The 11,681-nt window shown below is 39.5% G+C and overlaps 1 protein-coding gene across 1 annotated transcript; it reads left to right on the top strand.

The window, feature by feature from the left end:
* The first annotated feature begins 3,696 nt into the window (after nucleotides 1–3,696).
* On the top strand, nucleotides 3,697–11,467 carry LOC120673894 (sodium/hydrogen exchanger 6-like). The gene is made up of 22 exons (XM_039954939.1): nucleotides 3,697–4,089; nucleotides 5,067–5,118; nucleotides 5,250–5,309; nucleotides 5,465–5,489; nucleotides 5,561–5,646; nucleotides 5,725–5,836; nucleotides 6,829–6,891; nucleotides 6,983–7,002; nucleotides 7,079–7,176; nucleotides 7,521–7,549; nucleotides 7,968–7,999; nucleotides 8,099–8,146; nucleotides 8,226–8,286; nucleotides 8,359–8,456; nucleotides 8,559–8,634; nucleotides 8,736–8,755; nucleotides 9,120–9,217; nucleotides 9,449–9,558; nucleotides 9,892–9,969; nucleotides 10,486–10,592; nucleotides 10,673–10,758; nucleotides 11,004–11,467. Exons 1-22 carry the CDS (start codon nucleotides 3,876–3,878, stop codon nucleotides 11,045–11,047), a joined length of 1,617 nt encoding a protein of 538 aa, XP_039810873.1. The 5' UTR covers nucleotides 3,697–3,875; the 3' UTR covers nucleotides 11,048–11,467.
* The last annotated feature ends 214 nt before the right edge of the window (nucleotides 11,468–11,681 follow it).

Here is an 11,681-nt window from a genome sequence, read left to right on the forward strand (position 1 = left end):
GATCATCAACCAGTGGTTTCAAATACACATCAATATCATTACCAGGTTGCTTGGGGCCGGGAATAAGCACCGGCATCATAATGAACTTCCGCTTCATACACAACCAAGGAGGAAGGTTGTATATACAGAGTATCACAGGCCAGGTACTATGGCCACTGCTCTGCTCACCGAAAGGATTCATGCCATCCGTACTTAAGCCAAATCTTATATTCCTCTCATCATTTGCAAATGTTGGAAATATTTTGTCCACCTTTCTCCACTGCGACCCATCAGCGGGGTGTCTCAACATATTGTCTTGCTTACGTTCTTCTTTGTGCCATCGCATCAATTTTACATTCGTTTTGTTCATGAACAAACGTTTCAGATGTGGTATTAGAGGGAAATACCACATCACCTTTGCAGACACCCTCTTCTTGATACGTATCCCGTCAACGTCGCCTGGATCATCTCGAAGGATCTTATACCGACATGCGTTGCATACAGGGCACGAATCCAAATTTTCATATTCACCACGATATAATATGCAGTCATTAGGACAAGCATGTATCTTCTGTGCTTCTAATCCTAAAGGACAAACAACTTTTTTTGCCTCGTATGTTATTTCGGGCAAGGTGTTACCCTCAGGGAGTAAGTTTTTTATAAGTTTCAACAACTCCTCGAATCCCTTGTCAGACAAACCATTTGATGCCTTCCATCGCAACAATTCCAGTGTGGTACCCAACTTTTTGTGGCCTTGTTTGCAATCTGGGTACAACAATGTTCTGTAGTCCTCTAACATACGCTTCAGATCACTCGATTCCTTTTCTGTTTCACAAACTTCCTCAGCTTCACGCAACATCTGACCCAGATCATCTTCTACAACGTGTCCTTCAGTATCTTCTTCAGACTCACCCATTGCAGTGTCATTAAAAAAGGCACCGTAATTGGCTGCAACGTCAGGAATCCTGTCCTCTTCTTCTTCATTATTATCCAGCATAATTCCTCTTTCTCCATGCTTGGTCCAAACATAGTAGTTCGGCATGAAACCACTATTGAACAAGTGACTGTTGATAGTTCTTGATGATGAGTAATCCCTCTCATTCTTACAGAATTTGCATGGGCAACGAACGAAACCGCCATACTTGTATTTCTCAGCCGCTTCTATGAACTCATGCACGCCATCCATGAACTCCTTTGAACGCCGGTCGGCCATGTACATCCATTGCCGACTCATCTGGGTTCACAATTCATTTATATACATCATAGATTGCCATAATAATTCATTCATAATATCAAATTTATTAGTCAATTATTATAAATAGATTTATTGAGCAATTAACAAATTTATTAGGCATTAATCAGATTTATTATTGAATTAACTAATTTATTAGGCAATTAACTGATTTTCTAGACAAATATCAGATTTATTATGCAATTATCAGATTTATTATGAATTATCAGTCAATTAATAGATTTATAAGAGAACAAGAAATATTATTACAACATGTACAACTATAAACTAAATAACTACATCTAAATAGAATAATAAACTAATTGCAAGGATAATTAATATAGCAACTATAAACTAAATAACTACATCTAACAATTAATTTCTAAATCATGGAGGAAAAAATACTAACCTTTCAAAAAAATTGCAAAAATTCCCCTCCCCTCCCCTCTCTTGGCTGCCATGAACAGTGAGTTCACAGCAGCTTGGAGGGGGGAGAGGGGTGGCTATTTATAGGCATGGCTAAAGTCACCGGTTGGTGCTAATGACCCGGTGCCAAATCTAGCGCATGGGCACCGAGTCATATTACCAACCGGTGCCTAAAGAAGGAGCAACTGCCGGCACAGGGTCGTGGCATCACCTGGTGCCTTTACCTGCACCATAGGCACCGGGTGGTGCCAAGAACCGGTGCCTTTGACGCCGTCGTCATTTGGTACCGGTTGGGGGTATCACCCGGTGCCTATCTCTAGTATTGGCACCGGGTCGTGTCATGACCCGGTACCAATATCTCTCCCTTGTGTCTAGTACAGGCCAAAGGTACCAGCTGTTGTTGCAGCCGGTACTGATGCGAGACCTTTGGCCCGTTTTCTAGTAATGTACTGCTATGTCGATGGAGGTTGTTTCTGCTGCTATTGCCGGCGCCAAGTGACGGATGCGACCGTTTGGAACAAGGGATACAATAGAAATACAATACACAAATGTATTTCCTTTGGCTTCAAGTGGATGTTTTATTTTCTCAATTTTTTCTCCCGAACTGGTGGTTCGTATCACGATTCGGCACTGATGTCTAGCCATCAACGCGGGTTTGGACCCGGCGGTGATAGATTCGAAAACTATCACCGCCAAGTCACGATGGGGTGATAGACTTGCCGAGCTTTTGGAATGAATTGTTTTGGAGTAGTGTATCCTTTCTTGTCGAAAGATGAGGATACCCTAATTCACAAAATCACATCACTTCCTTTTAAGATGTTTGATTCCACAACCGCACATTTGGTTGATGGTAATTGGGTTTTTTTTTTGAGAGAGAGGGGTTGATGGTAATTGGTGAGAGGGGCACTTTCAGTGCTGGTGAGTTGCGCTGGGCTAATTGGGCCGTCGACTTTAGACCCAGCCACTGACCCAAACCATCTTCCTCCAGCTGTTAGACACCACTAGAAGTTGTTCGAGCTACAGTTGAAGCTCTGACCAAGCTCTGACCACCTAGAACACCATGGTGAGGTGGTTGTGCTCCAACGGCAGCTGTCCTCCCGTGCTGTATGGGGGCAGCTACGCCTCTGTCTAGAAATCTCTTATTTGTTTAATGGGATGAGAGTTTAAAGGATCCATCATTCTCTTTCAAAGATGGACACGTCCCTCCCGATTTAATGATTTATATAGTACAATTTTCACTTCTAAACCCACACGAATCCAAAGATAGGAGTTCATTCTAAAACTTTGTTGAATTCTCTTCAAAACCCAAACAAGAAAACGGGACTGATAATCAAACTCCCAAGTAAATTTCTTCAACCGACTCCCACAACTGATTCCGATAACCCTTATCATGTGTTGCCAACGGCAACAACATTTGAAAGCACATGCACACTGCCAACACATGATTAGTGTTGCTGCTTAACGTCACCGAAAAGCATGTACGGGCTCCAGCTAAACCAATCTGACCCTACAGAACTATATATTATCCTCCAACCGCCACGACCAAAGAAGTTCTCCGGCCCATTCTCTCGTGCACATAAAGAATGCAGTCCTCATCAGAGTTCCCAAGACATTTTTAAGACTTCGTTCTCACTCTCCCGTGTCTAAAAAAAAAATCAAACACCAAAGCTGACCAATTTTTCTCCGTACAAGCACGCTAAGGTGCAAAATTCGTCGAGTTTCCAACCCATTCCACCGGGACCGAGGACTTTTCATTTTATTTTTTAGTAGTCTTCCTGTTCCAAAAAGAATGCAACTCTCGCTTCTTGAGAAGTCAAATAATTTTAGATTTAATCAAATTCATACAACATAGTATTATTAATATTACAAAATAAGTATCATTAGATTAAATATATAGTATTAAATATATCTGAAGAAATAATATTAGTAATATTTAGATATTTAGTAAAAATTTAGTTATACTTGAAATTATTTGACTATGAAGAAACGATCCTGAAGAAAAGATAGTTCATTTTTTTAAAACGGACCTACTCCAGAGCAACCAGCCAGCCACCAAACAGCAGCATCGATCGAGCAGCAGCGGCGGCAACAACGACAGCACGAGGCAGCAAGCGTCGCAAGCCCAGGAATCCCGGGCCCACCGCGCACCCCGTCGCCCCCCGCTTCCCCGCGCCACCCCCGATTCTTCTCCCCCAGCCCTTGACCAGACCGCGCCCGCCGCCCGGCGTTGAGGACGGCGATGGAGCTGGGCCCGAGCCTCGCCTCGGCCTCGCCGCCGGCGGGCGGGCTGGCGCCGCCGCCGCCCCTAGCGCCGCCGGGGAAGGAGCAGCAGGTGGCCGGCGTGGGGATCCTGCTGCAGATCTCCATGCTCGTGCTCTCCTTCGTGCTCGGCCACGTCCTGCGCCGCCACCGCTTCTACTACCTACCCGAGGCCAGCGCCTCGCTCCTCATCGGTATGTACGCGAACCCCCTTCCGCTGTCCTCTGGCACGGAACCCTAGCTCCCTGGCCGGACTGCTACACGGGCGTGAACTGGCAAAGTGATGGGTCCTAACGGATCAGCACGGGGAATGGTCGAATGGACCATTACCGGTGCGATCACTTTTAAGCACGGGTAGGACTCTCGGGGCATTCGAGGCTGAAATGTTAGGAGTAAAGTGTACCAGCAGTCTAGTGGTCTTAGCTCCGAAGTTCATTAAGGATGCTTCATTTAATTTTCGGCAGAATAGGACGGTCTCCAGGTAAAATTGATCGTTAACGTGATGATCAGTTCATCAGCATTTTCGTCCCCTCACATGCTGATCAGTTCATCAGTACTTGTCTGAGGAGATTATAAGCCAGTCTCATATGCCCCTCAGGCAATGGCTAAAATTCAGTGCAACATCTCAAGTCTCCTTTACACTCTTAAGTAAAAGTAGCTGCTTAATGTTAAGTCCAGATGCCATCATTTTATGTCAATATTTATTTTGTAACTTCTCTGTGTTGCCAATTACGTAGGCACCAAACGTCACAGAAGATGACTTAAAAGTACTTTCTTGGTATTTGTTATGAACTGACAAAGTCCAGCACTCAGATTCATTATCAAATTTATGGATGGTAGTAGTATGCAAATTAAAAAAGAAACTTTGATCACCAGTAAAATTATTCAATTGCACAACTTCATGTGGTTATTTTGCAATAGCTTCTGTTCGATCAATGATAACCACTGGAAAGTGGTCCTATATAGAAAATGTGCTCATGTGAAGCCAACTACTCAGGTTAGCCAACCAGTAAAAAAATATTTAGGGACAAATAAAATGGGCTCTTCATTATTTTCGTTCTTATTATGCCTTCTTAAATTGGTGGTTCCCTTTGGATTTGTTGCATTGGTTTTTCTTCCTTCATGCATAGCACAGGCATTCTAATATGCAACTGTCATGTCTGTATTACAGGTCTAGTTGTTGGTGGCCTTGCTAACGTTTCAAATACAGAGACCAACACTAGGTTTGTATTTTTTTTTTGCAATTTTGTGTACTATATACATCTTCAATAACTGTAAGATGTTCATGAGTAATTTAGATTTGCACACGATTTGAGCATTATCCATTGATTGTCTTGTTCACTTCAATTTGCAGGACGTGGTTCAACTTCCATGAAGAATTCTTCTTCTTGTTCTTATTACCCCCGATAATATTATATCCTTTTTGCAATTCTTTTCTCTTTGCACCGTTGATTTTCTTTATGAAAGAAAGGTCCACCACCTCTTCTAATTCTTATTCATAAATCATAAGCATCCATACTTGAGTATTACCTTTGAATATTAAATTTGTATTCCTTGACTTCAATATACTCAATCAGGATTCAGCTTATCTCCGGTAAGTACTTCACAACGGCTAAATTTTTCTTTATCTAAGCTAGTTTTTAAAATCTCTTCACTGGTTTACAGAAACCATTCTTTGCAAACTTTGGGGCTATTGTAACTTTCGCCATTCTTGGGACGTTCATTGCTTCAGTTGTAACAGGGGTTCTTGTGTAAGCAATTAACAAACTCTGTTTGCTAGATTTGCTGAAATCTTATGTTTCCTGAGTCTATTCTTTATTATACTGCAGCTATCTTGGCGGACTGACATTTCTAATGTATAAACTTCCACTTGTTGAGTGCCTTATGTTTGGTGCCCTTATATCTGCAACTGATCCTGTCACAGTGCTATCGATATTCCAGGTACCTTGTTTTGTGTTCTTTTATCATTCTTGAACTTGTACTTTGCTATCATCATGAAATCCATTTTATTGAAAGCGTTTTGGCCTTCTTTTGATTTTTTATGGGATGAATGTAAATTTCGGTGAGGAGCTAACCAGTCAATAACTTAAGTTGATCTGTCCCTTGAAGAACTTCCAATTTTTGCACTCCTCTCTGAAACATTACATGTTATTGTTTATTGCTACCTGTTAGCAATTTTTAAAATACGCCCTTCAGTCTAGCTATCATTAAACATTATGTTGGGGTTATAAAGAGCTATGCGGTATTTAATTTGATCATCTTGACCTTGTAGCTATTACGAACCGTAATTGGCCCAATTATGCAGCCGATTATTTATGCTGATATATGAGTCATTTTACTAGATCTTTTTTCCTTTAAGTCTAGAACATTGCACCATGAAATTTGTAGGAGGTCTCGCTAACTGCTAAATTAAAATATTAGTTTATGCAATTGCAGTTGAATCTTAGATAGCAACCTAAGCTGAAGTGTAAAATGACCAAGAGATGACTTGGACTCTGCATATCCTACCTGGGTGGTTAAGGTTCACCTGGAAAGGAAAATGCTCATATTTCCACTATTTGATAAGAAGTGCATCAAAATCTTAGTGACACTATTTTTTCTCACAGTTCTGAGCATTTTTGGTAGTTGTAAGTCTCAAATTGAAAATCCATGATAATCAGTATATGCTGTTTCATCAGAACAGAGATCTTCTTTAGCTGGACAGTTATTGTAGATTTCATTTAGTATAGTGAAGTTGTGCTAAGCAGCCATTGTTACATGCTCCACTAGAAATGTCTTACCATCTTTCATTAACCAGATTCTGTTGTTCCACTGGTACCCATGACACAAATTTAATGGAATATTTCTTGAAGATGGAAAATGTCTGATGCTGAAGATTTTGTCCATAACTGACAATACAAAACTCTTGAATTTGACAATTTGTTTCTGTGCAGGAACTGGGCTCTGATGTTAACTTGTATGCTTTGGTGTTTGGAGAATCAGTTTTGAATGATGCGGTCTGTTTTTTGCTTCTTTCCAATGCATGCAAGAATAGTCAGTACTTGTACTTGTGACTAACCTACCTGTCTCCCTGTTTGGAAAGGACAGATGGCAATTTCTCTTTACAGGTTTGCTTCTGGCTATGATCTGATTCGTATTTTTTTAAGCCATGTGTTTCTTGCTTATATATGTGCTTCTCTTCAGGACAATGTCATCTGTTAGAAGTCATGCAGCAGCAGGCGAGAACTTTTTTATGATGATTCTCCAGTTCCTTGAGACCTTTGTTGGTTCAATGTCATCAGGTTGCACTTCTGCTCCAAATTCGGTTGCCACATGGCTCTAAAGTTTATGAAATTCTGTCGTCAACAATTGTGTGTACTATGGATTTTGGCACTTCACAGCTGCAAGATTTAGTACTGGGAAAGTTCTGTTTTGACCATTTTTTTTACAATTTACGGTTTGATATCATGCTGAAACAAAAATAAGCAATTCACGGGACACGGAGTCTAGGTGCAAATTTCATTTCAACTGAATGTGCTGCAGCATTTGTCTGTTCGGTTATTTGGTTCTTTCTGATTTAGTCCCCCCCCCCCCCATTATTACTCATTCATCAGCTTATATAAGCATTCCATTTCTTGATTTTCAGGTGTGGGAGTTGGATTTATCTCTGCTCTTATATCCTTTTTCCTTTATCTTAAATGCAAAACATTTCTACATATGACTGCAATAGCTATATACACATTTTACAATTTCTGTTGGTCCAGTGTAATGTGCTTTTTGCTTTTGCATCAGATGCATTGTGGAGCACATTTTGATATATCTCAACATCTTTTGTCTTCAGGCAACTTAGACAACAATTTGTTCATCACATTATATTCTTAGACAGCGATATTTGTTCATCACATACTTTCTATTTTTTTTTAAGTAGGATGCCTTATTTTTCTTGTCGCCTTATACATTTGAGTAGTTAGTGAGTCAGCAGTGTTGGGTTCTAGTAAGGCTGATGCAAAATTGCAGCATTTAGGCAATAACTGCTTGCTCTACTGCGCATTGAGTTAATATATGATCTTGTAAGCCCTTGACCACTTATTACCTGTTCAAATATGCTGGATTGGATGTTGACAAGTAAGTCACATTATACTCCATATTTTCATGTTCCAGTTTTTTAAAAATTATTGATACATGCTACTAATGCTTAATTTGCTTATTTGTTTACTGTATCAGTCTGCAAAACTTGGAGTGCTGCCTTTTTGTTCTCTTTCCATATTTCTCGTAAGAAAACTTCTAAACTTCAATACATTTCTTTCCTTCTGGAGATTTGTTTCAATGAAACTTTGTTGATTATTTGTAGGTATATGTTAGCCGAAGGACTTGGATTGTCAGGGATTGTTTCTATATTATTCACGGGAATGGTAAGCACTATGTAATACCATTGATGTTTATCTTATGGCTATGTCTGACATATATTTCCTATTTATCCTCAGGTTATGAAGCATTACACATACTCCAATCTTTCAGACAATTCACAGCGCTTTGTTTCTGCCTTTTTCCACTTACTATCATCTTTGGCTGAAACATTTGTGTAAGCATCAGGAGAACTTGTAGTTGAGTAATTTCCTAATTGGAAAATATAACCAATTAACCATACATTGTACCATATTGGCTGCTCCTGATTTTCTTTTAGGTTCATTTATATGGGCTTCGATATTGCCATGGAAGAGCATAGCTGGTCACATGTTGGCTTCATTTTCTTCTCAATTGTATCCTCAAAAGTCCTTTGCTTTTTAACAAAAGAATAATACCAGTTCTGACCCTTCAATTATTTAGTTTAACTTTGCTTCCTTGACTTACTCAAAAATAGATATTCATAGTTGTTGCAAGGTACTGCTATGATCTCTCTTTACAACTCTTGCTAGATTGCATAGCCACATGTCTGTATTTATTTCTCCCTAGTTTGTAGCGATGCTCATATTGAGACTCATATGATGCTTTTATTATTGTGCAATACCCATACTGATATTTAGATGAGAGGCTCATGCTTTATTGTTGTGCATCTATGGCACTACTCTAGAAAATTGATATATTCCAAGTATTTAATCCATTCTGTACATGTTAAGCCTCCTGGGTTGTATAGCTGCTGCAGTCTTACTACTTGCATTTGTCGAGGAATTTGTATCCAATATGTGGAGTTATTTTTTTATTTGTTTTTTCTCGAGATAAACTAATGCATCTTTTTAATGTATAGGGCTGTAAATGTCTTTTCTTGTGCATACTTGGTTAACATGTCTAGGCCAGAACATCGCCGAATACCTCTAAAGCATCAGAAAGCACTTTGGTTTAGCGGTTAGTGCCCTTACAGTTATATGATTTTGTACCGTACTCCCTCCGTTCGAAAGTATTAGTCGCTTCGGCTATTCTAGATACATCGATTTTGGTATGCACCTAGACATGATACATGTTTAGGTGCATAGCAAAATCGATGTATCTAGAAAAGCCAAAACGACTAATAATTTGGGATGAGGGAGTATGTGACTGACACTTTTACAAAGCTCACTGTTACTTTTGGAAAAACAGGGCTTAGAGGGGCCATGGCTTTTGCACTTGCTCTCCAATCTGTGCATGAACTTCCTGAAGGACATGGGAAAACGATATTCACCACCACTACAGCCATTGTTGTGTTGACGGTACTTGCTTATTTCTGGCACTTGTTAGTTTTAACCAAAGCACACTTAAGACAAATATATGGCACTTAACAGTGTTCCTTAAGATAATGCCCTAGGCTAGTAGTTCCATTACGACTCACGACTGTGCATTTGACCCGTAGCATTTACTGGTGCCTATTGCAAAGTTAAAATATACATTTTGCAAATTCATTTATTAAATATCAGTAGCAACTAATCAAACTGCCATGTGCATTCCGTCAAACAAACATATTTTCTTTGTAAAAGGTTGCAGTCATGGGCTTCCTGTAACATAAGTACCACAATTTCATTGACTGATTACGCCTAATCATGCAGGTACTTCTTATTGGAGGGTCGACGGGAACTATGCTTGAAGCTTTGGATGTCGTTGGAGATGAAAACCCATCATTAGAGATAAGGCTTGCTTGAACTTTTTTTTTCTCTGAGAAAAATGCTGACTTTTTGTAGCTTAGCTTATTTGTATGAGTCGTATGACTATGACCAGTATATACTATATACTAATATAGTAGTGGGAGTTTGTAATGAATTCATATTTCGGTATGGGTGCATAAACATTCAGTTTGACTCTAAAGTAGTTATTGTATTGTACTTCAAAATTTTAAATGGAAGAATCTTCTTGATACAAAATTGAGTGTATGACACTCAACTTGGGTGGATCCGGTGAACTTGTGTGCAGTTTTGCTTGACCACACTCTGACTATTGTATTTTTGATTTAGGAGACGGATAAAGAGATGGGTTTGTAGATATGATTAGTGAAAGTCTGATTGTTTATCCGTGCTTTGTGAAAGTCTGTTTGTTTTTATGTGATTTCATGCATTTGTGTGCATTTTTGGTTATTTTGCTCTATTATTGTCATGCTATTTCCTTGCTTTTCATATATCTGAAGTTATTTCATTTCTATATTCCACCATTCTCAGAATTATGAGGACAACAACGGTTACATGCCTCCAACTTATGAAGAAGGTACATCATCTGGGGGAGGATTAAGAATGAAACTTAAACAGTTTCACAAAAGGTATTTGTTTTGTGTCTCCATTTGCTTGCAAGTCCTCATACAAACAAGCTTAGCCTTTTCTTTTTCTTTTGATTGTGCAGCACAACGTCATTCACTGCCCTTGACAAAAACTACCTGACTCCATTTTTCACCAGCCAGACTGACGACGACGACGACGAAGACTTCAGTGAGTGACTTATTTTGTTTAACAAATGTGAAGTAAACTAGAGCTAACCCAGGCTATAGAAATCAATAATTTGTGTGCAACTTGTTACTTGTATGGCATTATTATCTTCGGTATCTAGTCTCTTCTATATCTTCTCAGTTTAGTTATCAGTTCATGATGTGCAATTAATTCTATCTATAAACACAGATTCACCCACCTATTTGGCTATTTCTGATATTGTTTGTTCGACTCTGATTTCGTTTCAGGTGGGCAACCCCAAAACCGAAGAGTAAGATTCTATGATCAATAGCAGTATTTGGGGTTCCACTTATCAAGCTAAATACACGGAGCAGAACTGAAAGCATGATTGTGTGTACGATTGGATTGAACCTAGTATAGGGCATACTTAGTTGAGTAGCATATGGCAGGCAGAGGATATCTGCTGTATACCGTAGGACAGAAATCATAAGGCTCAAATCAACTCTTATGGGGATGAGGATAGCCGGGCTGCATGTATATGTGTTTGTAGGCCTCCTTGAGAACTTGGTGGAGCTCCAGATGAAAAGCAGGTTATTGCTGAAATTGTCTGGTTGTTAGCCTTTACCGTTATGCTAATTTTAATACCCCAGACATTATGATTGTTTACTATGCTCGTTGGGAAGCGTTTGTTGTAAAGTGGCAGATTGCAGCAGCAGTTTCACTGAGTGAAATAACAGTATCATTCATTCAACTGGACCATGTGCGAATAATAAAAGATCTATTAAAAAAATAACAAGGTGGTTCGTGTAATGCAATGGATGGTTTAGAATTGAGCTTCTAGTCTACTAAAGGCAGTTCAGGGAAGTTTTGCTCTACTTTGCAGGAGCACATCCTAACTCATCACTTTCGAATGAGAATAGGGAACACAAACTTATATAAAACGGGGCTAGCCCCTTTATCTTAAA

This window comes from Panicum virgatum, chromosome 2K (genome assembly GCF_016808335.1).
Source record: "Panicum virgatum strain AP13 chromosome 2K, P.virgatum_v5, whole genome shotgun sequence".
Taxonomy (NCBI): Eukaryota; Viridiplantae; Streptophyta; class Magnoliopsida; order Poales; family Poaceae; genus Panicum; species Panicum virgatum.